Consider the following 26,399-nt stretch of genomic DNA (forward strand, 5'->3'; position numbering starts at 1 on the left):
TCACCTATTGTCACCATTAACATTAACAATAAACAAAAAGAAACGATTATCTTCACCTTTGAATAAAATGTACTCGAAGGTTTCAATCCCATAGACTTAATAATTTGATCAACTTTAGACTTTTGAATCAAGGTTTTTAAAATCGGACCGAATAAGGAACCATTTTTTATTCGGTTTTTGGGTCAAATAATCTGACTGTCTGGTCTAAACAAATGACTCATTCTGACAAAAAAATTAAAAAAATTATAAAATAAAAAAACCGTTGTCCGGGTTGATGGTTCAATAGTTTGATCGCCTGGGTTAGTGGTTCATTGACTAAATCAACAATTTTTTACCAATAAACAATTTTGGTGTGAAACGGAATTGGTGACCGGTTCTTATTTTTTCCGGTCCAATCCGGTTTTGAAAACATTGCTTTGAACAGTTCTGTATTGTTGGACCAAAATTTAGACTAGCATCCTTTTATTCACATTTTATTTTTCAAAATACAAAAAACATTTATATTTAACATGTCAATGGATCACCAATACTCGGCTAATACAAACTGATACATGACGAAATTTTGAATCTTGTGATATGAAACCACCATGCTCTCAACTATGATTCCAACCAATATCCTTATTAGTGGGGCCTAATGGATTCAAAATTTCAAACACATTATACAAGATAAATACCATGGTACCAAACACCCTCTTAATTATTTTGTAAGCTAGAACGCTTCCTTTCCCATCCTTGGGAGACAACAATGTTTTTTATTGCAGGGCTGAGCATTCACATTCTCAATCCTGCCTTCACATTTTCAATTTCCAATTTACAGATAACATCTATACTACTTTAAAAAGCACGAATAGTCTTAAGAATATTTTTGGAATTTTCTAAGGACAAAATTTATCCATCTATATTTAAATTTATTGATAAAAAATGAGGGCAAATAGGATAATCGGTTATTAATATTAAATGAGTTGAAAATAGGTAATTTTAAGATAATCACTTCATTCAATTTGCTCTCATTAAATCTCAACATTTAAGGTATTAACTTGCATTCATCTTCATTGAATCATATATTTAAGGTATTTTTATTTCTTCTCATCATTAAATTCTATTAATTAAATCCACACATAATAAATTAATCATTCTAATAATATAAAAACTTATACTTTTAAAATCTACCTAGAAAAAATAGTGTTTTCATCTAAGGCGGTGGTAAGAAATTAAACCATTTTGGGTCAAATGGACCAATCCATGCTGCCACAATTAAATAATAAAATTCAAAAATAGATAAAATGCAAAAAATATAGAAATTAAAAAAGAGAACATTATTAACATCATATATTCGACATATTAAATAATAATAACTATGATAAATAATAAATGTTTTTATTAATGGTGAAAATGGAATGTAAAATTCAAGGCCAATTGGAAATAAAACTATTTTCCTATTCTCTCATTAAATCCTATACTTAAGATATACTTTTCTCATCATTAAATTCTATTAATTAAATCTACAACATTAATTTTAATAGTATAAATATAAATATTTTGAAAAGTAGTTTGAAAATAAAACCATTTTCTTCCTTCTCGATAGTGGGTAAACAATTTAACCATTTATGGTCAAATTGGTTAATAAATAATGCCATAATTAAATAATAAAATAATAAAATATGTGATACAAAAATAATTAATTATTTCAAACAAAAATTAAGTGTAATAAGCAAAAATTATTTATATAATATAATGAAAATATATAATTTAAAACTAATCCCAAAGCAAATTAATTTATTTTCTTATCTAGATGGTGGGCCAATGATACAACTTTTCAAATAAACTCATGATATCATAATTGAAATAAAACATTTTGGAACATTTCTAATATTACATCATATTAAATAAAAACACTTGTTAAAATAAAAATTATTTTTTATGATAGCAATGAAAAACAAAACTTAATAATAATAATAATAATAATAATAATAATAATAATAATAATAATAATAATAATAATAATAGTAAGGGTAAATTACAAAGACCCCTGTACTATGGGTTTGTGACAAAGGCCCCTGTACTATAAGCGTGAGACAAAGAGCTCCCATCCATTAGCCTTCCGTTGAAATCCGCTGGCAATATTTTTTAATTCCATACTAATACTGTTCATCTTCCCCGACCAAAACACTAACAACAGCAGCGGTAGATGTTGCAACGGCGGCGGATTTCCGAAATCTTCCCTCTCTCTCCCCCGATGTTTCTTATTCCCTTTCCCCTTTCTTCTTCCCGATTTCCTCTGTTTTCCGTTCCTTGCAGCTCTACGTGTGAGCAATATCATCGAATACGAAGAGGTATATATACGCTTCTTTCAGTTTTCTTCGGTTCTAAATTCGCTTCCAGCGCCCTTCGTCCTGTTTTGTTCATTCAGATTACACTACACAGTCAAGGTATGCATGCTTCTTCTTCTTCTTCTCAACGATTCTTTCTTCGCTCTGGTGCTTTTTTTCCTTTCTCTTTTTCTTGATCTAAAATTCTATTCTAGATTTATTGGCTTTTCTTTATGTTTTTTGTTTAATTGTTTTCCTTTGATTTCCATTCGAGCTGTGTTTGAATACCTAGGGTTTCCATTTTCTTCTAGCGTATATGTGATTCTTTATGGTTTATCGTTTCTATTTATTTTGTCGGGTTTTTTTGTGCAGGACTTATTTCTCTTTGGGTTTCGTGCAGATAAGGGCAACTTTTCGCCCTGAATTTCAATAAAAAGTAATAATTTTTTATAGAATAATCAGAATAAGATAATTTTTTTTGCAAAAATATCAAGAAAGGGCAGTACACTGTTCATAGTCTTCCTCGGCCTCTATTCAAGCGAAAAATATCAAGAGATGTGCGCGATGGTTCCACTCTACTTTGCTATGTTGGTGGCGTATGGTTCGGTGAAGTGGTGGAAGATAATTACGCCGGAGTAATGCTCCGGCATCAATCGATTTGTTGCTGTATTTGCTATTCTGGTGCTGTCATTCCACTTCATATCTCAGAACAACCCATACCAGATGGACACCAAATTCATACTAGCTGATACTGTTTCTAAGATCTTGGTGCTCGTTTTTCTCTCCCTCTGGCCATGATCTTCCATCGAGTTGGTTGGCATTACGTTGACTTGAGAGTGTGCCGGATTGCAGAAGACTCCCCAGTGAGACTGAACAAAGGAATACAGAACACTGGCGTGTGCTTGCAACATGCTCAAACTCGATCCATATTGCTTGCAACTGACGGCAACGGCCGCATTTAGTAAACACTCCAACCCCACCTCGCGAGTTCAACCACGGCAACACTGATATAGCTTTCTGCAATGTCGATTTGGCATTCGGCTACCAGTTGGCAGCCAGCCCCCGGCTATCCGGGTATGCATCATCTGACGCCTACTCCCTCCAGCCAACGCCACGTGCATCGACTGATGTGGATCAGATCTCCGACAGGTGGGAGGGTTTTCCAGCAGACGTCACCAGCATTCTCCGGCATGAAGATGGTGTGGGAGTCACCAGGGAAGGGTCAAGCTGGAGGGGACAAACAAGGGTGCAAAGATGTTGGACTCGGAGGTACGTGGTAGAGTAGGCAGCTCTGCTCTGTAACTCTGTTGTATGGCTCGCTGTCTAGCTTCCAGAGTCGTGTTTTTGTCAAGAGAGAGCATAAGTTAAAGAAGAAAGAGAATATAAACAATACAGACCAGGAACCTGCTAAGCTTTTCAGATTTGTATTCGCATGAAGGCAGAGGAAGACGATGAACAGTATTACTGTCCTTCCTTGATATTTTTTCAAAAAAAAAAATTATCCTATTTTAGTTATTTTATAAAAATATTACCTTTTATTAATATTCAGGGCAAAAAGTTGCCCACGAAGCTTTTGCAACTTACCTATGTCAACTACTGCCTAAATTTATGAAGATGTTGCAAAGAGAAAATTGATCGTTTCGTTGCCTTTTTAGTTTTTACACTGAAAATTTCCTCCTTTGTGGTTTAGGGCTTTTGGTTTTCCTGATTGCACAGCCTTGTTTGTCATAGTGGATCTAAATAATAGTCTCTATTTTATGTTCTTCTATATGCTTGCGCTTAGTTCTATTCTTTGATTTGCCAGTTTTGCTGAAATCTCTTTGTTTCCTGTGGTTACAGATGCAGATCTTTGTTAAGACTCTTACAGGCAAGACCATCACCCTTGAGGTTGAAAACTCCGACACTATTGATAATGTCAAGGCCAAAATCCAAGACAAGGAAGGAACCCCCCCTGACCAGCAGCGGCTTATCTTTGCTGGTAAGCAACTAGAGGATGGCCGAACCTTGGCAGATTACAACATCCAGAAGGAGTCCACCCTCCATCTGGTTCTTCGATTGAGGGGTGGAATGCAAATCTTTGTCAAGACTCTAACCGGGAAAACCATTACCCTGGAGGTTGAGAGTTTTGATACAATCGACAATGTCAAGGCCAAGATCCAAGACAAGGAAGGAATCCCTCTTGATCAGCAGAGACTTATCTTTGCTGGAAAGCAACTTGAAGATGGTAGGACACTGGCTGACAGCTGACTACAACATTCAGAAGGAATCCACTCTCCACCTTGTTCTCCGAAAGGTGGGATGCAGATATTTGTTAAGACCCTTACTGGGAAAACCATCACACATGAAGTAGAAAGCTCGGACACCATTGACAATGTTAAGGCTAACATTCAGGATAAGGAGGGCATCCCACCTGACCAACAGAGGCTCATTTTTGCTGGAAAACAGCTTGAGGATGGTCGTACCTTGGCCGATTACAACATTCAGAAGGAATCCACCCTCCACCTTGTGGGGGCATGCAAATCTTTGTCAAGACACTAACTGGGAAGACGATTACTTTGGAAGTGGAGAGCTCTGATACTATCGACAATGTGAAGGCCAAGATCCAAGACAAGGAGAGAATACCACCAGATCAATAGAGGCTTATCTTTGCAGGGAAGCAGCTAGAGGATGGAAGGACCCTAGCTGATTACAATATCCAGGAGTCTACTCTTCACTTGGTCCTCCGTCTGCGTGGTGGTATGCAGATCTTTGTGAAGACTCTTACAGGGAAAACCATAACATAACACTGGAGGTGGAGAGTTCTGACACCATAGACAATGTGAAAGCCAAGATCCAGGACAAAGAAGGCATCCCTCCGGATCAGCAGAGGCTCATCTTTGCTGGAAAGCAACTTGAGGATGGGCGAACGTTGACAGATTATAATATTCAGAAGGAAACGATAACAGCTACTGCTGCCGCTGTTCGTGTATCGTGAAGTCGGGGAAGAAGAGAGATCGGGGGAGAGAGAGAGAGGGGGAGGACTTCGGAAGTCCGCCGCTGCTGTTCGTGTATCGTGAGGTCGGGGAAGATGAACAGTGTTTTTCTCCGAATAGTTATTACAAGGGTAGTGTGGGGATTAAAAAATATTGGAACGGTGGATTTCAACTAGGGGTGCAAGTTGGGCGGGTTGGTCAGGTTTATGGTCAACCCAAGCCCGGCCCTAAAATTTGGGCTTAAGGCCCGGGCCTGAGGTCAAGCCCAATTTTCCCAACCTGAGCCCAACCCATCCTATAATTTGATGCACTCGGGTTGGTCAATGAACTCACTCTAAAATTATACATATATAAATGTATTTATGCAAATATATATACATATATTTATGTATGTATGTAAATATATATATGCAAAATATCTATACAAATATGTATGTATATGTAAATATGTATGCAACATTTACATATATATGTATAAATGTATATAATTGGGCCGGGCTCGGGCTGGGTTTAGGTTACCTAAGGGCTAGTCTCGAGCCTGGCCCGAAAAATAAAAAAGCCCAACTTCTTGGGCCCAAGCCCAACTTGAGGATCAAAAATCCAAGCCTAGCCCGTGTAAAATTCTGGGTTGGGCCGGTTCGGGCTTGGACTGGGTCTACCCAAGTTGCACCCCTAATTTCAACGGAAGGCTAACGGAAGGGGGTCTTTGTCTCACGATCATAGTACAAGGGGAATCTTTGTCGCAAAACAAAGTACAGGGGGGTCTTTGTCACAAACCCCATAGTACGGGGGTCTTTGTAATTTACCCAAATATAATAATAATAATTGTTTGTAATTTAAAATTTTCACATGCAATGTATGTACACATTTACTACAAGCATTTAACTATGATATATCTAAAACTCAAGTAATTAATATGAAGAAAAATTTATCGATTGCACATGCCAAATATAGTTTTGTCTGTAGCATCAATTTGAAGGTTCAATCTGACACATCCACCCATTTCAATTTTCAAACCACACCTCGAATCGTAGATGGATCTTCTATTCCTCTTCCTCTTCAATGTCGTCTATCATCCATCTCTAGCAAGCAATAGACTAGAAAAGGATTTTAACTTTGAATTTTGATTCCAACACTTCTCTATGGTCATACCTTATTAGATTAGAACATAATCCAGAACCAACCAGATAACAAATAGTTGGGCTCCATTGAAAAGTTAAAATAATCAAATCCAAATTGACCCACTTTCGTAATTTACTGCCAAATTTCATGCTAAACAATACTACCATACTAGGAAACAGAAACCAGTAGAGAAAAAAGAGCATTACAAAAATCATTAACTGGTACAAGAAAATGCAATTTTCTAGGATATAATGATTTAAATGGCACAAAGAAAATACACAGAAACATTACAAAAACCAACATCCAATGTAGTGCACTTGCAGCATGAAACATAAAATGGCCTTTTGTCTTGGCAAAGCAAGCACTCCTTTGAGTATCAATACGGACCTTATGAATCTACAACAGTTGGGGCCAAAAGGTCTTCAGAATACTATACATCATTGCTCTACCACATCAGAACTCTCATCTGCCTCATTACCTTCATCAAAAGAAACAGAAATCTCTGATGTGAGGCATGGGAAAGTAAAATTGTTCAGGTAATTTCAGGAGAAAATTGAACATTATGCCACCTTTACACCCACAAGAACAGCTATGGGGAAAACAAATAAACAAGCAAACTTTTTATCTATCATAAAGAATCACTAAAACAATTAACAAGTTTACTGGACAGATAAAGAAACTCCAATCCTTGGGACCGAAAGGAAATTTCATGATTAAGTAACATATTTCAGCTTATAGCCTAACTTGACTCAACTTAGCCTTAATCCCAACTACTTGGGGTTGGCTACAATAATCCTGTTCTGTCATTTTTCTCTATCAAGAGCCATGTTTCAGAACTTGTATTTATATTGGAAAGGAAAACGGTTGTCTTGATAATCAACCTGACACAATACTCCTCCTTTGTTTGGGCTTGGGACCAGCATTCTAGGACAAGCTAAAACTGGTGGAGATGAGGAGATGATGTAGAACAAGTGGCTGAAAGGTTTTTGGAGGCCCAAGATCACAAAGAAAAGAGGCCCAAACAAGCACTGAAACTCCAAAGGGCAATTTTCTAGAAACCTTCCTTTTATGGTTAGTTTTGTATCTCAGTCGTTTTAGCATATTTTGAGTCTGAGTTTGATTAGGAGCCTTATTTCAGTAATGTTTTAGAGAGTTTGAGTCCAATTAGGAGTTTTACTACTTTGAGTAGAGTCTCATTAGGAATTTTACTATTTTAATGACCTTACTATTTCGAGAAAGCTGGGAATTGCCTATAAATAGGTCCTTGTACAAGATCAATTTCAATGAATTGAATACAATTATCTTTGAGTTTTCTCTCTTACAATCTTCTCCTTGTGGATTCAAGTTTTTTTTTTCTTTTCATTTCTTCTCTTTTCTTTTGAAGAAGATGGTGCTCTTCTTCTTTCACACTTCCCACTATGTCAGGAGATAAAAGAATTTCAAGGACAATGGGTTTACCAAGGGTCAGCACTTGGTCTGTATCTTTTCTTCATTAGTTAAGACAAGTTAACCAAACATTTATAGGAGGAGGTCCTGTAGTGTATGTTGTTTGCTGATGATATAGCATTGATTGATAATCAAAGATGGGCTAAATGCAAAGCTAGAACAATTGAGAGATGCTTTAGAATAAAAAAAAAGTTTCAAGATAAGTTGGACTAAGACAAAATAATACCTGTTTTGCAATTTTAGTAAAAACAATAATAATAATGGTGGTGCAAGTAAGACTTATTATCAGGAGATAACCCAAACTAATCATTCCCGGTACCTTAGATCAATCATCCATAATGAAGGAGAAATTAAAGAGGATGTTGGTCATATAGTTACAGCAAGGTGGCTGAAGCAGAGAGTTGCATCCAATGTGTTGACCGACACATACCAATGAGACAAAGGGAAACTCTATAAAACAGCTAAGACCAACATTACTATATGAGACAAAGTGCTAGGCAATTAAGAAGCAAATGAGTTTGTGAAACAATCCAAAGGTTAGGTTCATATCCAGTCTACCCCTCCAAAAACCATAAATAGCTGGGATTGATATTAAGTAATAGCCTTTTTTTTACCTTGAAAAAAAAAGACTACAAAGGGCAGGATCAGAAGTCAGTGTATTAAAGAGGACTTCGGAATAACTCCAATTAGTGACAAGATAAAGAAAATGATTAAGATGATTTGGTCATGTGCATAGATGGCAGATGACTGTACTAGTGAGGAGAGTCTCAGTACAAGGCTCCTTTTTTTAACCTTTTTTTATCAATAACCTGAAATTTTCATTAGAAAAACCTCACCAAAGTGGGCAGTAGGCTGAATAGTACAAGGTTGACTCCAAAAGACATGGAGCACGAAAACAAAGGAAAACAAAAGAAAACAGTCTGTTACAAATTACAGCCCAGCCCTGGACATCCCCATTCTAGTTGCTCCCTTGCCACCCAGCCCTTGCCAAAGAGTTTCCAATATGTTAGCACTTTTTTTTTTTTTTTTGCTGGAAAGATGTTAGCACTTCTAGGTAAGCAATTAAATGAGCTATTGAAGTTGGAACCTAGAATTTGCAGAAAACAATCAAAACATGGCTCTTGATAGAGCAAAATGGCAGGACAGGATTTGTTAAACAACCCTCAAAAAATTGAGATCAATGCTGAGTTGATTTTATTTAACTAGGCCAGGTATGTGGCTCAGAAAAATATTCTTGGCAACTCAAGATAGTCCAAGCCTCTTTTGCCACGTTTCATTCTTTTGATGTAGGATTTGCTTAAAACTTGTTTAGTTGAAAATTTATGGGCAATACATTAAGGCCTTTACCCCCTAAGAGAAAATATTGCAATACATGATGGGGACTAGGAGTCAACATGGACAACACCCCATATGTGGCTAATTCAGATGGTGAACTATCAAATGAATGGTCTGGATTATCCATGCGTGTCTAACATGTATGTGGCTACACTAAGTATTCAGGTGCTTCCCTATGTATGTGATTTGTCATTTCATTGCATATACTTCTAATGAATAGTGCCTGTAAGGACATATCACTTTTGTAAAATTCTCATGATGTACATTTTTGTTTCTCAGTGCAAAAGTACAGCCGACCTCAAAAAAAGACTGGCACTATCCCACTGGGGTGCACATTAACAATCTTCCATCTGTCTATGAGTTTTCCTCCTTTCCTGAAAATATTCCACCTTCATGTGAATGTGTGCATGAAAGCAGATAAGTTTAGATGCCTTTACGTATGTTTATCTAAGAAAAGAATAAGGAAATGCTTTTTCTGTAATGAGGAACTTTCCCTATAAAATTCCAGAGACATGTATCGATATAAATCTGTTATGTAGCAACATGGTGTGTTTGCTACGCATATACATATATGCCGCTAACATTTCAAAGTCAACGTAATGGATCCAAAGATTATAATTCATTGAAAGCCTTGATTTTAGGTGATGATATTGCGTATAATTTCAAAGAGAAGAGCTCTAAAGAAACATGAAAGTTCAGTCAGTTCAAGCCCAAGTAACCAAAAGAAATAAACTGAACAATTCCAACAGATACTTAACCTACAAAAACTAAAACGAGTAAAACTATGGGCTCAGAAAGAAATATAATTACAGAAAAGCTACACAAAGACAACGAACTAACCTTCAGCCTCTTCATCATAATCTTCTTCATTCTCATCTACAGTTTCTCCTCCTTCGTAGTCAAGTCCATACATCCTGTTCAGGTAATCCACAGCCTCCCGAGTAAATACCAGCTTATCCGAATTCAATATATCGAACAGGTTCAATGTCCTCGGTGTGAGCAATTTCAACGTCCCGATATTCCGGCTCGACAACCTCACATTGTCCGACACCTCTGTAAACAAGAACATGGATTTCTCCTTGGGATCGATTCCCCACCTCTTCATCGCTGCAATGAAATCTTTGGTCTTGGGCTTGTCAAATTTATCGGAGAAATCCTCCACAACAATCGCATTCACCGTTGCGCTCGACAGCGCCGTGGATATAGCTAACCGCTTCTCCTTACGGTTGATCTTGATGCTCCAATCTCTCGGCTTCGGACCAAAAATAACACCTCCGCCAGGCCTGAGAGGAGTCCGCTGAGACCCACGCCTAGCCCGGCCGGTCTTCTTCTGTGGGTATGGTTTCTTACCACCTCCTCGAACTTCTCCTCTTGTCAGGGTCGAAGCTGTTCCCCTTCGCTTGTTCTGTAGATCAGTGACGACTCCGCGGTGAACGACGGCCCGTGCCGTCTCCGGTTGTGCTGTTTTCAGGTCGATATAGGTTTCTCCAATCTTCTCGCCATCGAAGGAGAGAATGGGAAGTGTTGCAACCTCCGAACGGATTACCAGCGTTCCGGGCGCATGACGATTTAATGTTTGCGAGTGAGAGAGGGGCCTAAGTGTTTTCTGAGAATTGGGTATCAGGACTGAGAAGAATTTAGGGTTCTGCTGGGGAGAAGTGAGGAAAATCGAGGAGGAGAAGAAAGAAATGGCGTTGGAAGTTGAAGACGACGCCATTTTTCGGTGTTTCGGAGGTAAACTTTTCCACTGATGAGAGTGTCTGTAGTTGTAATTGTAGAGTAGAAAAAGAGCCTGGTAGCCTTATCCGCTATCTGTTGCCGCCTTGCCGGAGTGACAGGTTTGGGGTAATATGGGAATTGACTACAATAGACAGAAGCTAGGCCGATGGCCCGGCCCAGGATACTTTGAGGCCCATGAACTTACAAAGAAGGCAAAGCAACAGCTAGCAGCCCACGTATAACACCCAACCCAACTCAGAAAAAAGTTGAGAAACTTTCAGCCGTTCAGCATCAGCCCTGCTATCTTGTGACTTGGCTCGTAGCATATGGTTTGGCTGCGGGTGCGGGTTAGGTGTGAGAATGACTAACATGAATTCAACTAGGGGTCCATTTGGTTTGCGGAAATAGGGATCCAGAATTCCAACTGTTTGGTTTGGGCGGAATCAGAATCCCATTCCCATTCCTGGTGGGATGGCATTCCCCCATCTGAGGAAATCATGGTTTTTAAAACTGACCCAGAGAATGAACCGGTCAGGGGCCCAGTTCCCAGATAGAACAGTTGGCCCGTTCTGACAAAAAAATAAAAAGCGGTCAAAACCGTTCGAATGGTTAACCGCCCGGGTCAGCGGTTTGCTGACCAAAATCAACAGTTTTTGAGAAAAATTCGGTTTTGGGGAAAAATGGAACCCGTCACCTGACCGGTTCCCGATTTTTCCGGCCCGGTCCGGTTTTGAAAACCATGGAGGAAATGGCTATTCCCTCCCCCTCCCCTAGGAATGAGAATCCATTTAATAAGTGAAATCTGATTCCAGTTCCAGTCTGAATCAAACAGGTGAGGGGAATAGACTATTCCAATTCCGACTGTGAACCAAACCGACCCTAATTCTTTCAAGGACTGGTTTAAACTTTAAAGAGTAGATTAATATTTGCAATAGTGGTGGTGATTTGAAATCTGTTATGTTAATGCAATCTGCTATTGTGATGTGGAATATTTGGTTGGCAAGAAACAACTGTAATTTGTAATTTTCATAATGAAAAGCCTGATCCTCTTTCTGTGTTTGATGAACAAGTTAGTGAAGGAACAGAAGGAGATAATGATGAGGAGCAATCAACAACGCTCCCTCAGAATGACTCAGAGAAGCACCCATCTTTTTGTAAGCCACCAAAGTCAAACTACATCAATTAATGCAGATGGAGCTTTTAGTAGTAAAAGGCAGACAGATTTTGGTGTGGTAGCTCGTGATGATCAAGGCACTTGCATAGTTGCATTGCAGTCCATTGTGGCTCATGTCAAACTTGTTCTGTTGACCATTGGGAAGCCATAGCAGTGCTGGAAGTGGTCAAGCTAGCTCGACAATTGAACTGTACTCAAGTGGAGTTTGAGAGCGACTGCAAACAGTTAATTTCCTGCCTATCAAATTCAAAGCATGGTGAAGGTTGTCCGAAAGAAATCTTCTTTTTTCTTAAGGATATTGAAGTCCTTAGTTGAGATATGGATGCTTCTTTCATCTGGGTCCGTAGGGATGCTAATATGGTAGCCCATAGAACATCAAACAGGATCTCATTGGTTCAGCTACTTTCATTGGTTGTACTCCAGATTGGCTTTCTCCCCTTTTGTTTGCTGACTTGCAGAACTCTCAGCTGGGTAGTAGAATTGTTAGAGTTCCTTGTTGTAGTTAGTGGTAGTTGTAGTGTCTGTTAATAGTGGTAGTTTGCTTTCCTGGTCTTTAGCTTTGGTGGCTCAAATCATTGGCCATTATTAAATTATGAGTGCTCAAATCATTTCTTACTACTTCAACCCAATGTCCTCTTTGGTCTGTCCTTAGTCCTTCAACTTGTAACAGATTGCATATTCTTTACTGGGGTGCTGTAAATGATTCTATGCACATGACCAAACCATCTTAGTCTACATTCTCTTATTTTATCACACCTATTGGAACAACTTTGAAGACATGTCAATGTAAAAAATAAGAACATCTAAATGGGTAAGAGATATATAATATTTGGAATTATTTTGAGTCAACAGTCATCTTATTCCTTTTATTCAGAAAATGAGTAGTAGAAAAAACTAGAAAGGATAGGATCAGGAATGAAGCCATCCATAGAAACCTAAGAGTAGCTCCAGTAAACCATAAAATGAGATAAGAGTAGGCTAAGATGGTTTGGTCGCATGCATAGAAGACCACCAACAACTCCAGTTAGAAGTTGTGATTTATTACAAGTGGAAGGGGCTAAGAGCTAGGTGTAGATCAAAAAATACATGGGTAGAAATGGTAAGAAATGATTTAAGCACTAATAATTTAATAGTGGATATGGTTTTAAATTGAATGGATTGGTGAAACAGGATTCATGTAGCCAACCCCATATAGTTGGGATAAGGGATGGATGATGATGATGCATCATCTTATTCCTTTTCCCCTTCTATTTCAAGTTACAAGACATGTTTACCGAGAAAAAGTTACAATGCTGTGCCGCAATGGCATTTCATTTCCAATGTACAAATTAGGTCAAGCAATTGCTACCAAGATTCTTAAAGAAAACCAAAACTTAATACAAGAAAGAAAAAGATAAGAACAACACAAAAATCATGGGGGCTTAGATCTTGCCACTTTAATCAAGCTGGCATTCCTTGTCACCAACATACGGGCCCCTTTAACAAGTTCTTCCTTAACCATAAATAGAATGGCAGCAGCAAACACACTTTGTACAATTTTTGTGCTCATCCCTTTGTAAAAGCCAGAAAAGCCTTCATGGTTGATCATCTTCATAATCGCATCAAGAGTACCTGCATTAAAGGAACATTCCATCAGAATATTAGCAGAATGACTATGGAGAACAGTTGATCTGTTCGGTTCCATGTCTGCACAATGCATAGTTTGACCATCTCATAAATTCTTGTAAATTGAAATTCTCTGTAAAATGATCTATTAAGAAAAATGATCTCAGTAACAGGTCTACTTGTTCGATATTTGAGATAATCCAATCAAGTAGACCTTTGGTTGCAAAAGGCCAGGGCTATTCTTTGCCATCTGGAAGGTATACCACTTCCTCATATAACAGCTACTCTCGAATTTATCAGTAACCTAGTATAATGGGACACATTTTGTAGAAATGAAATACATTTTACACTTATGTTGAAGATTGTTGAAGGAATGTAAGATCCACATTTTGAAGATGAGATTCTCCTGTGAGGCAGTTACAGGAAAATTGAAAAAAAAAAATCCTATCTGGTCCTTAAGTTAGAAGAATGCAAGTGGTTGAAGACTTCAAGTAGGATTACTTTTGTCAGGATTTAACAATAGTCATTTTCCACTCTTCTTTTGATTTGTGATTTGGTACATCTATTTACATGAATTTCTGTATGGTGTCCATGTAATTTTCTGTATATGGGGAATAGATCCTTTTACTTCTTAATTATTTACATGATAACTATTTCCTACTTATCAAAGGATAAACAAAAATAAATCAAAAGAAAATAGTAATATGAAGTTCCAAACCTTTATAATGAAGCATTTTGTCACCACCAGTAACTTGCTTTGCTTGAAGCCTCGCCTGCATATGTGATAGAATGATTCAAAAATGAAAAACAGTGCACGAACAAATTACAAGAAATTTGAAATTAAAACATACAAATCAATTGGAAGCATCCATCCTAAAATAGATATACAAGCATATGCCAACCAGATAAGGAGTAATTGGTTGACCTACTGCACTTCAACCATAGGTAAATTGGTTTTTGCATACTGCACCTCAACCATGGTACTTAACTCTAGCTAATGCAGAAATATAAAACAAACAAAAAAAAAAAAGAAAAATGATTTACTAAATCAAATTCAAGGCAATATTTCAAACCTAGGAACAGGAATTGCTGCAATGAAGATGTTGATCACTTGCATTTTCAGAAATCAGTAAAACAGAGAATAATTAGAAGAGGAATATTCAAAATTATTAGAAATATATGTTCATTAAGAGACTACTACTTTGTAAAGCAAAAATCCCCTTATCAGTATGAATTTTTTCCCAATAAATTCTAAAACAGAAAAATCCGATCAATTCACTACAGTGGAGTCCATTAGATTCCTTAATTAATTCATTGAATCACAAGGTATTAGTTGTCTTAATCATAAATGAGCTTCAGTATGATTTGACTCGCAAGGTTGAAATTTGATCTAGAGAAGTTAACAAGCAACTTTGGCAATATTCTAAACCATACTACTACTCCTAGAGATTATGTCAGTTACCTTCACAACAAGAACGGGATATGTCACCACAGTTGCTCCAAGTTTAGCGACAGCTCCAAGAAGAAAAATCTAGAAAAAATCCATGCAGTGTAAGAGCAGGAAATTATGCAAAACCTAACTAGAAAGGAAGTAACATTAAAAACTTGGACTTAAAAGCACACCTCCAAAGCGGTTACCCCATCATTTCCCTTCTTACTTGTGGTGCGTCTCCCCTTCAACTTTTTCAACAGGGTCTCATACAACATGAACTGTATGGATGGATTGCTCACCTGCAATGGTAGCAGACAAATTTTAACTCCTCTCACTTGTTTGGTACCTAGAAGACTTAGTGCTTACCATTATAAGTGTTGGAAATACGCCTTTCCAAAAACCCCAAACTCCAGCTTCATCATAGACTTCCTGGACCTGTGCACATTAAAGCATCCTCCTTCACCCACATGAGAAAATTGGGACAAATATAGAAAGAAATATGAAACAAATTACATATATATTTTTTTTTATCAGCAACAAATTACATATATCTTTCAAATGAAAGATAGTAAATATTTTTGTAAGAAGCATCCAGATATGCTTCTTATTATCATTAACCACGAATTACAAATAATTGAACCATCTTTGTTCATGCCCATTTACTTTAAACTCTAAAACTACAGAATAGGTGATATACAGTAGACCCTCCAATAACCAAAAATCATTGTGGAAAGAGATTTAATTATCTATTAGAAATTATTAGTTGTGTTGAAATTACACTTCTCATTAGGCATCATGTCTTTGTCTAACTTAAAGAGAAAAGGTTAAGAATGGTAGAAAAAACACCATAAGCCCAGGTTCTTCTGAATGGGAAACAAGTTTTAGGAGAGACAGGCTGCCTCAATTTCTTATCCTTTTATGATGTTCATTTTTAAAAATAAAAAGTATATGCTAAAATTGTCTTTGAACAAACACCAAAATGATCTTTACTGAAGGAATTCCTTTCTACATATTTTAGTTATTTAAGTACCATATGGTACACTAATAATGTTCAGAGAGAAACAAAGAAGACATTCTAAAAACTAATGATACAGGAACTGTTCCTAAAAATTTTATTAGACATTCTAAAAACTATGGAATAAAGTTTCATTTTTAAAATTTTTATTATAGGAATTATTTATTTATAAAATATAAAATTACAAGGGGGCCTTCTGTATAATCATCAGTTTCCAGTTTCATGATATTATAATAAATTAGAAAAGCAATTAAACACATCGAGTTATTTCAACTCTTCTTTTCCAACATCCGCACGGGATTGTCTAAAATGTAAATAGTTAGTCAAGTTTCTAGTTGTTACTGTATTTAACATGTCATGTTCATCACATAATGCATGATATGAGGCCATGTTTTACCCCCAAACAGATCTGCAATAAAATCCAATTTATCTTGTTGATTCAGCTAAATAGGAACTCATCAGTGACTAAATCACATCACAAAGAAAAAAAAAAAAAGAGAAAATCAGTTTACACCAACCATATGCCAGAAGAATATGGAGACTATTCTTCAGCTAGGAACCATGTTCAAGTCACTACCAAATTAATTGTTGTCTTCATCATCATCCATGCCTTATCCCAACTATATGGAGTCGGCTACAAATTAATTATTGTGTCTGTGATTAAAAATATAGGTTCTCTGCTACAAATTCCATCTAAAGCTACACTTATCTTTCTTGAAATATAGGGGTCATTGCTTGGTGCAATGGTAAAATCTCAGGATGACAAGCATGACAATATAGATTTGAGTCTTAGAGCGACCACTTCATGCAAGAAAATGCCAAAGGTTAGCTTCATAACCAATCCACGCTCCCAAGACCTCAGATAGCAAGGAACAACATTGGGTAATGGCCCTTTTTCATTACATCCACAAACTCAATTTTTTGTTTTTATTTTGATCAGCAACACACAAAAAAAAAAGATTTATTAATTATAAAAAGAAGGAGCACAACAAGGAGTTGCGGGCAAAGATTAAGCCCAAAACCACTATCAATATTTACAAAACAGCCCAAAACATGGACCGTCTCTGAATTCCACATTTAGCTAACCCATCTGCCACACTGTTTGCAGATCTTCTAATCCACTTTATTTGGATTATCATCTCTTTAGAAACCTGCTTGAAACGTCTGAATTCATTCTTTAACTGCCATATTACTCCTTCCCCCCTTTTCAGCCAGTCCACAACAATTTTGGAATCACCTTCAATAATCAATCTGTCGACCCCCAACTCTTTAGCTTTCTCCACCCCATACACAGCTGCCAACAGTTCTGATCTCACCACATCTCCATGCTGAATAGGTCCTGAAAACATGGCTAGAATATTTCCATTTTCCTCCCTGATTATCCCACCAATACCCGAAGGTCCAGGATTTCCCATGCAGCTGCCATCAAAATTTAATTTCTTCCATCCAGCACATGGAGGTGACCAAACCTCAATTATTTTTTGTCTTCTAGATGATGAGTGAGCAATTGATCCCCATGAGCTAAAAAATTCTTCAACTTTAAAGACTGCAAAAAGCTTTAAGGTTTCCACAAACTCAATGTAAAACATGAAGAGTACATGAATTAGCAATTAAGCTCATCCAATTGTCAGGCACAATTCATCGTGAAAATCACCATGTTGACACTGCCAACTTAGCTTTAAGGTAGCTGTTAAGTCAGGTTATACTTAATCATTCCACTAGCATGATTATTGTATATTTACAGTATAAAAATGATTTATTAAAGTAAACACTTGACTCAGACATAAAGCACATTAGAATGACAGAAGCTCAAGAAGGGCGGGAGGAACCTATGACATACAGCATGGCTAGTTCCATAAGGTGGAGTCTCCACAACAGCGAGAATCGCTTCATCTGGAACAGTTGATAGATTATGACTGGGTCTAGGTTTTGTTGTCATCTTTGTGTGTGTCTGCAAGATGATGGCACATATCAAGCATGCCAAACAGTTGGATAAACTTTTATTGTGATAAATAAAACAGTTGGATAAACTAAACACAATAAAATAAATTAATATTTTTTTTCATTCTATTCCTAGTTGTTTAGATTGGAGTCCAGATCTGCTCCCAGTAAAAAACCATTCCAACACGTTCCAACATGATCTGTGTCTGCACATCTCAGACATGGTGGATCCCAGTCTCATGGTGAGATGTGTCAACACAGATCTTGGAGTTGTGTTGGGAACAGATCCCAACTCTTTAGATTGATTAGAGAAAAAGATTATTTTGTATAATAACTGAACCTTTCACTAATTCAGTGAATAACTGGGGAATGAAACCATGAGTAGTTGAAAAATATGGGCAATCCACTAATCAGAGATCAATCTACAGTGATAATTGAAAAAAAAAAGTACATAATTTTATAGAAGAATCAATGCTGGTGCAACAGGAAACTATTGAGTCATTCAAGAATTCCATAAGACCAGAAATTCCCAAGAAAAGGTAAAAGGTTATTTATAGAAGGCAACTCCAATCTTGTGCACACTACCTTGGTACCATTATTAAATGCTTTTCCATGCTTAAAAATCATTATTTGAGAAGAAATGTAGATAAGATAGCTCAAAATGAGTTGCAATTTCATTAGATAATTCAAATCCAATTTTAAGAAAATCAGTGAACGAAAGATTCACAAGGCCTAATTTTCAAAATTGAAAGGACCTGAGCCACCTGGCTGAATAAAACAGATAAACAAAATTTTGATGACATCTGAATTTAGAGAGTTAAAAGAGATAATGTTAAAAGGAAAATGGCAGTGAAATCAACAAGTTTTACCTGCATACGAGTAACAACTACCCATATAGGGTTAGTCAACAGCACATTTACACACCTACAAAAACAATTGTGTAAGGAAAACTTCAGGCAGCAATAGGTTATAAGCTAAAAGTGACCACAAATTGATAACTTTTTTTTGTTATTTGGTAGCAGTGCTACCGATAACTTCATTAGACTAAAACCATGCTAATATAATAGGCAAGATATGGACCACATGATATTGTGTAGATTGTGTAGATGTCTTGTATAGGGAGACATGCAGGTTGGGAGGTATGTGAACTGGTAGGCAAGATTTTATTCTCATTGGGGTTGAATTGGGGCATATGAGAGGAGAAACTCTACTCTTTGGGAACTGGAAAGAGGAAGTTGTGATTTTTAATAGCACTATAGCAGTTGAGAATATGGTAGAATTTTGCAGGGTTCATCTGTGGACATAGGCAAACGTTGCCAAACCACATAAATCTTGTATTTTCAGTTTGTTTCTTTGCTTTGATTTTATGACTTTTCTCTGGTTTTGGTTTTCCAACTCGTATAATGTATACTGAAGGGCAATATGCCTACCCCGCAAGCAGCATTACAGGAAAAGATGCTTTCAGAGGTTGCAGTGGTTAAGGGAAATTTATGGCTTGGTTATTACAATAAATTTTTATTTTATTTTTATATGCTTACCTATTTGGTAAATGTGGATAGGTGGTAATAAAACATATAGTCTAGCTCTATAGTCATGTATATATAGTCATACATGAATCTCATATGTGAGGTTCACTAATCATCATTTGATTGGTTGTGACAACAAAATGTCCAAGGAATAACAATCTAAATGGATTATTGTCAACTCTGATCTACACAAACTCTTTGAAAGCTTGAGAACAAATTTCTAAATGGTGAAAAAAGTGGCCAGAGACTGGGTGGATGCAATCATCCAATTACACCCATTTTGAGATATAAGTTGTTTAGGTGGAATGGTGAGTGCAGCCTGTAAATTTCCACATACAGAAATGCTTTGATCTCTTTTAGGTATAACCTATAACATGGGTCATAGTTCAGTGCAAAGGTAAAATCTCAGACTGACAATCATGAGAAAATCAGTTCAAGTCTGAGAGAAGCCACCTAATGAAAAAAAAAATGTCAAAGGTAGGTCCATATCCAATCCACCCTCCCAAGACTCCAGATAACCAGGGACAACCGTGGGTAATGACTCTTTTTGACCTATAAAAGGGAAACATAACCACATCGCTTAATTATTACCATTGAGACCATTGAGTTTACAGACAGGTTGAAAAGTAATATCCTTTTACAAGGAGTAAAATTAGGATTGCAAAGATAAACTATCATCATGAAAATTTTTCATAAGAATAAATCACCCTGCTAATGCAGCCACGACAAGTGACGATAACATCCCTACTGATCCATCACCAACTCCCTTCCTCCAACGATCAAGTGCAGTAACTTCTGCCCTGCTCCTAAATATTTGATAGAAGTAGTAATAAACACCCTATACCAAAATAACATTGAATAAATGAGCAAAGAGCTGAAAACCCAACTCAAAAATTGCCTAAATATGCTGATTCATTTATTATCCCCTTTAGGACAGTCACCATGACTGAGTTTTTTTTTATGATAATTAGTCACCATGACTAAGTTGACCACACAAGTCAATTTTCATCAAGAGGAGAAAGAGAGCAACAGAAGCAGCAGCAACAAAAGCAAACATGCCTAAACATCTTTCAGATGAGGGATCCTATACGACTTCTTGATCTTGCATCTCAGAAATGTAAAATGAACATCTTATCATACATTAAAATTTAGCTTCTTATTAAGATCTAGTGAAGCCTCCAAGAGCTACTGAGGATAATTGCATAAACAATATTTGTCCACTTTTATAATAACATGGAAAACTATTTAAATGCTAATTTAGGAACAGTATTTCTTCAACATCAAACTTTCATGTGGAAATATAAAATGGATATCTTGCATTAAAGCCTAACTTCTTATTAAGATCCACTGAAGCCACATAGTGCTACTTTAGATAATTGTACAAGCAATTTTAATCCATTTGTTCCAATAGCATGGAGCATAATTAAATGCAAATTTAAGGATAGTATCATCCAAAAAAAAGAAGAGCAACACAAGGTCAAACTACGGTCAGGATCAAGGATTGAATTTTAAATTATTTTCATAATTATGTACATATAATATGATACAAGAATGCAATGTAATACTTGAGTTTGTTACTCAACAGTGGAACCACCTAGAGCTGAATATGATTGGTGACATGATATATATTCTGTGCTATTTGAGACAGAGATTTATGTAATAGAACATAGTGCATGTAAAGCCTTATAAGAACCCTAGAACTCACTTTACAGGGGAAATGTAAACTACCATGTACAGTTGATAAGCAGAGAATGGAGAATGATGCTTCATCCATCATAGAAAAGACCATGTAGTCTCATTTTGATAATAATGCCTTTGCTAACATTAATAAATTTGTCCATAGGTACTCCTTTCTGAACATAGATTTTCATACTTCAATTTATAATTGTAACTGTCCAAGTTATAAACTTGGAGGAAAAAGGATACCATTAAAAAACTAGAATGATCTCATAGAAAAGCTAGACTCTGAAAAGCCACCAAAGCATGACTTTTACGCATCGATTACTAATGGTGGAGTCTTGAATCATGATCCCCCTTAATTTAAGGAGAAATATGATACTGAACAGAGCAGAATGGAGGAACAGGATTCATGTAGCTGACCCCATATAGTTGGGAGAAGGCTTTGTTGAGTTGAGTAGCTGAGTCTTGAATCATGATCCAAGCAATGCCATGTTTTTAAATTCTGCTAAGCTATTCTTTCTTTACTAAACCTATGAAAGCATGAGATCTCCATGGGCTTCAACTGAATTAGAAGAAATGAATTACTTATGGTAATCTTGCCTCATGATCTAAGCAATGCAAAGTAGGAAAACTTCCCAATTAATCTCTTCTTTAAAATGCCAGGGTACAGACTAAAACACGCCAAAGGGGCACAAAAAAAGATAAGCAGGAAAAACCATCGTCCAAATAACCAGTGCACCAACAGGTAGGCACGTAGAAATACGAAACCAGGGGCATGTGCAGTTCATGTCAAGCAGAACTTCGAAGACCAGGAAAATGCGCTTATTACCTGCGATGCAGCAGTACCCACTAAGGACGGCGTCAAGCCTCCATACAAACGCTCCCATCCTTCTTGCTTAACCACCTGTATCCCATTAAACCAACCACACGGAGAAAAATGATCCTCGACAATCTTATACAGGATATTTAAAACCAAGCTTTATTTTATTACTTAAATAAACAAATGAAAAAAAAAAGGACGAAGAAAGAAAGAAAGGAAACCTGACACATTTGTTCTAAGGCTCCAACTTTCCTCCTCGTCTTCTTCGGATCACGTTCTGTCTGTTGACGAGTATTAACCTACACGATTCCATAACCCACAAATAACTCAAAATACCGTCCAGAAAAGGGAAAGAGGTAGACAAGTCTAAAAATCCAGCTCCACTCCGAGATGGAAGAAGGAATCGAAACAAATTGGAAATTACAGTTTGCAGGGGATATGTGATGAGTTGAGCAATAATCCCTCCTCCAGCACCAGCCAACCCATTGATCAACGCGTCTGACATGTTTTCTTAATTAACAGAAAAAATAAAATTCAAAGGTATAGATCTAGAAAAAAGGAAGAACTTCTGCTGGAAATCGCAGAAACAAATCAAGGAGGGAAATAAAAAGCAGGGAAAGAGAGACAGAATACGAATATAGATATCGGAATATCTCAGAATTTGGGCGTAAGCGGGTTTATTTCTAAGATATTATGGATATCGTTCGCTGTCAGATGAGACTCAGAGACTCAGAGTCCCATGGTTCGAGGAGGCTTCGAGGTCGAGCCACGAGCCTTTTTCTTTGGTTGTTCCGTTCAAGAAAACAAAAGACGTTGGTGAATTGCTCTCTCGAGTCACAGTGACACTCTGACGGTCTGACCAACCCCACAAGACAATTTACCCTTTCTCACGGTTGAAATTTCGTTCTACTTCAATGACAGTTTTGTTAGGTAATTGGTCGTGCAAGAGCAAGCGCTGCTGCGCTTTTACAGCGCTGTGAGTTGGTGTTCGTCCATTGTGGCGCAACCGTGCGTCCGTGCCAAGTGCCAACGGCGGCTTCTCGCGTTCAAAACGGGTTGGGATCACCGAGCTCACTCCAGTCTAAGGCGCCGTTTGTGATTGTGAGTGCTTCTGCCGTTCTGTGTTGCCGTTGACTTAATTAATTAAAACGATGTTTCCGGGTTTGGCATCGATGCCGTTTTTACAGAAAATGGTATCACATTATAAAAAGCGGTGCTTCAGAAAATATCATTTATTTGGCATTGTTTGTTCAGAAAAAGCGGTGCTTCCGACTATATTTTAGAAATTGGGAAAGTGTAGTATAAAGAAATATCATATTCAATATTTTTTAAAAAAATAGTCTATTGCTGCCATTGGTGCAATAATATAGCATCATCTTGAGCATTGAATAATGTACACCAATATTAAAAACGGTTATATATCATTAATATCAAATTAAACCAATGTTATTTGTCCAGAAAACAGCCTATATAGCAGTATTGATGCCAAACAAACCATAAAAAACAAGTCATTTTCTAAAAAGATGATGCAATAAACACTCATACATACAGTATCATTTTATTAAAAAACATCTCTAAAGCAATGACATCAATGCCAAATACCTACTAAGCCACTTGAGAAACACGATATTTGTTTTGACTTTCAGATTTTTTTATCAAGGGCTGTTTTGAAGGGTTTTCTGCAGTCGGGCACGCATCTTAAGGGGTTTCGATCTGGGCCCAGACATGAACGCCATAAATTGTATTTAACGTGGAAACCCTCCCAAACAGGATACAGCTTTCGGGGTTCCTCAGATCATGTAATGCTAGAAGCTGTTGTGTGAAAGTCATCTCAAACCGATACTAAAGTCTAGCCGACTCAATCATCTGCGAAGAAAGACACCCTCTCAACAGTACCATCTCATGTATGACTGGATCTGGTGGGTCCTAGTCTCATAATACGATGTGATGTACCCTATCAGATCATATTGAAAAGGTGTTGGAATATGTTTTATTGGCAGGATTTCCCAGCTCTGCACAATGCCCATTCATCAATTGACAATTTAACACACACCATGAGTTCAGATCTGGGGGCGCCCCACAACACATTCCCGCCATGTAATAAGAACATTTTCTGACAATGATATCATCGATTCTGGTGAGTCGCAGATGTGATCTCACACATCATTTAAATGTTTGGATTCATGGTCACTTGTAACGATTCATCAGACAGGATGGGATCTGCACACAGCACGCCCATCTCCCTGCTAATTATGGGAAATGTTCCCAATTCACGGGAGGGATGGGCTGTACGGCACTTGTAAGCTTGTAGCTGTAAGGCGAGCTCTGTGGGGAAACCCATCTAGATGTAAGGTCGGTGTGAGGAGTAAATCTGGTTTTCCAATTCCCACGAGACTGGGATCCACCATGCATGTGATGTCGAGACACATATCATATTAAAATGTATTGGTTGGGATTTTTGTTGGAAGGAAATCTCGACTCGTTTCTATTTGTCATTGGATTCTGAGGTGATGCCTCAAGCTTTATGTAATAGCTTTGCGTTTGCAACTGAGGTGATGCCTCATTCTGATGTCATGAAATCCTTTTGTCTTATTCTAAAATGTATATTTTGTTTTTTTTTTTTTTGAAATTAGTGATTCCTTAGCCCCACCATCATTAATATTCTTAAGGCTGCATTTGGTTGCCGTGCAAATCTTGATTGAGCTCAGAGTTTGCATTATTATCTAACACAAAATTTGTATTAAGACTGCCTTTATTTTTGTTTGTTGTAATTGTGATTTAATTTGCATTATTATCTAATACAAAATTTGTACTTTTTTGTTTCTTTCTAACTCATTAGTGGTGCATGTTTTACATCTCAAAAACTGAAGCAAAACTTGCACCACTTTCTTTTTACTTCAAATCTATCTCATACAAAGTGGAACTACATCATCGCATCCTACTTTGCAAGTGCTCCGCAAAGACTATTAGACTTTCTAATGGCTTTTGCTTTTTTTTAATAGTTGTATGTTTGATTCTTTTTTAAGCTTTATATGGGTTTGGATTGAGATGGTGATTAAAGGCAAGCTACATCCTCTCTTGTAATTTTGTATCTTCTTTTGGATGATGGTTGTCATCAAAAAGTCAAATCTAAATCAAAAGTAAACTAAAATTTACCCTCAACTTAGGGATGGCAAATTTCTCTTGGGCACCTGGCCTCCTTGACCTGATGGGGTTGGGGATGGAGACTACTTTAATGGGGGCAAGGACATGGAAAGGGACCAGTTAAGATACTTGATGGGAGATGGGGAGTGAAGTCCCTACCTTAACCCAACCCTAAGTGTAATTATACATGCATACATACACACATAACACACACAGATTAAATTTTTAAAGCAAATCTGTAAAATTACAGTAATACCATTATACAAATTTCAATTTTTTATGTTGTCTTAGAGATTAATGATGAATGGTGTTAATTAAGTGTTAAACCAAATTAGATTAGTGTTTTTTCTTTTTTTTTTTAAGTGAATCTTTTTCTCAAAACAAGTTTTTAATTAAAAAAATTCGGGGATTTGGGTCCTCGATGTGAATTGGGGTTGGGTATTTTGGCTCCCATTCCTAACTCAACCCTTTGCACTCCCATGCATGCATTTACACTGGTGCAAATGAAATTTGTATTGCAACCCCAAGGAAATTTTACTTCAACAAATTAAATCCTCTAACCAAACATCTACTATGTGGCTATAAATTATCTACCAATTAAAGGTAATGATGGGTATTTTGGCTCATTTAATATAAGAAAAGTGAATTAGGGGCACTATTAAGTTTTAAAATGTTGCTTATTATGATCAAATGCAAATGGCAACTAATGGAAGGACAATATAGGGTAGTTTTACTTTTTACCTTGCCATGTCAGTCAATAGAAGAAATTAGAATAAGGTGAGGGGACGTATTAGTATTTATTTACGCATTTTTGCCAAAAATTAAGTAACTTTTCCTGAAATAAATTTCTTATGTGACATTATTAGGGTGCGTGATTTTGTTCTTCTTTTTCTTTTCAAATCAAAAGCGAGTGACACATGATACATATCCATTAATCAAACATGGCGTTGCTTTTTAAGGAAGGGAATTCTTAATTGGAGACTCCTATTAAGGAGGGACATTGGTTAGATTGCTGGAAATGACAATAAAATAAATTCTTGGGGAGATAGATGGATGATTCAGTTCCTTTAAATGAAACTTTAAATAAAGGCCCTATGGAGACCGGACCCCAAAGTAAAATTCTCTATTAAATCGGCCTATAAGGAGGCTAGTGTGATTG

At 37.0% G+C, this 26,399-nt stretch overlaps 2 protein-coding genes and 1 pseudogene across 4 annotated transcripts; 1 reads left to right on the plus strand and 2 right to left on the minus strand.

The window, feature by feature from the left end:
* The first annotated feature begins 2,040 nt into the window (after positions 1 to 2,040).
* LOC104601216 (polyubiquitin-like) lies at positions 2,041 to 5,435 on the plus strand (annotated as a pseudogene). The gene is made up of 3 exons (XR_016082361.1): positions 2,041 to 2,429; positions 2,710 to 3,578; positions 4,149 to 5,435. The product of XR_016082361.1 is annotated as a polyubiquitin-like (transcript).
* Positions 5,436 to 6,469: 1,034 nt separating this feature from the next.
* On the minus strand, positions 6,470 to 11,001 carry LOC104601218 (large ribosomal subunit protein uL4c-like). The gene is made up of 2 exons (XM_010264478.3): positions 10,025 to 11,001; positions 6,470 to 6,881 (listed from the first exon to the last, which is right to left on the minus strand). The coding sequence occupies exons 1-2, from the start codon at positions 10,899 to 10,901 to the stop codon at positions 6,841 to 6,843; spliced, it is 918 nt and encodes a 305-aa protein (XP_010262780.1). The 5' UTR covers positions 10,902 to 11,001; the 3' UTR covers positions 6,470 to 6,840.
* Positions 11,002 to 13,346: 2,345 nt separating this feature from the next.
* On the minus strand, positions 13,347 to 23,198 carry LOC104601219 (peroxisomal nicotinamide adenine dinucleotide carrier-like). 2 transcript variants are annotated; one of them, XM_010264479.3, is made up of 11 exons: positions 22,521 to 23,198; positions 22,318 to 22,395; positions 22,106 to 22,180; positions 20,304 to 20,434; positions 18,940 to 18,994; positions 17,970 to 18,080; positions 15,481 to 15,549; positions 15,306 to 15,413; positions 15,145 to 15,213; positions 14,401 to 14,455; positions 13,347 to 13,688 (listed from the first exon to the last, which is right to left on the minus strand). In XM_010264479.3, the coding sequence occupies exons 1-11, from the start codon at positions 22,599 to 22,601 to the stop codon at positions 13,489 to 13,491; spliced, it is 1,032 nt and encodes a 343-aa protein (XP_010262781.1). In that variant the 5' UTR covers positions 22,602 to 23,198; the 3' UTR covers positions 13,347 to 13,488. The 2 variants fall into 2 exon arrangements, with proteins under 2 accessions (XP_010262781.1, XP_010262782.1); XM_010264480.3 differs by lacking the exon at positions 17,970 to 18,080 and having other exon boundaries at positions 22,521 to 23,139.
* Positions 23,199 to 26,399: the final 3,201 nt, after the last annotated feature.

Source organism: Nelumbo nucifera, chromosome 2, assembly GCF_055504915.1.
Source record: "Nelumbo nucifera cultivar China Antique chromosome 2, China Antique-T2T, whole genome shotgun sequence".
Taxonomy (NCBI): Eukaryota; Viridiplantae; Streptophyta; class Magnoliopsida; order Proteales; family Nelumbonaceae; genus Nelumbo; species Nelumbo nucifera.

Bases quoted from the DNA above. Each gene is read 5' to 3' on its own strand.
- LOC104601218 (XM_010264478.3), bottom strand. From the start codon at position 10,901: ATGGCGTCGTCTTCAACTTCCAACGCCATTTCTTTCTTCTCCTCCTCG. The intron at 6,882-10,024 runs GTTAGTTCGTTG...CTTTTGATGAAG, and splicing joins TTATGATGAAGAGGCTGAAG to GTAATGAGGCAGATGAGAGT.
- LOC104601219 (XM_010264479.3), bottom strand. From the start codon at position 22,601: ATGTCAGACGCGTTGATCAATGGGTTGGCTGGTGCTGGAGGAGGGATT. The intron at 15,414-15,480 runs GTAAGCACTAAG...CTACCATTGCAG, and splicing joins TATTTCCAACACTTATAATG to GTGAGCAATCCATCCATACA. The intron at 15,214-15,305 runs GTGTGCTTTTAA...GATTTTTTCTAG, and splicing joins ATGGGGTAACCGCTTTGGAG to ATTTTTCTTCTTGGAGCTGT.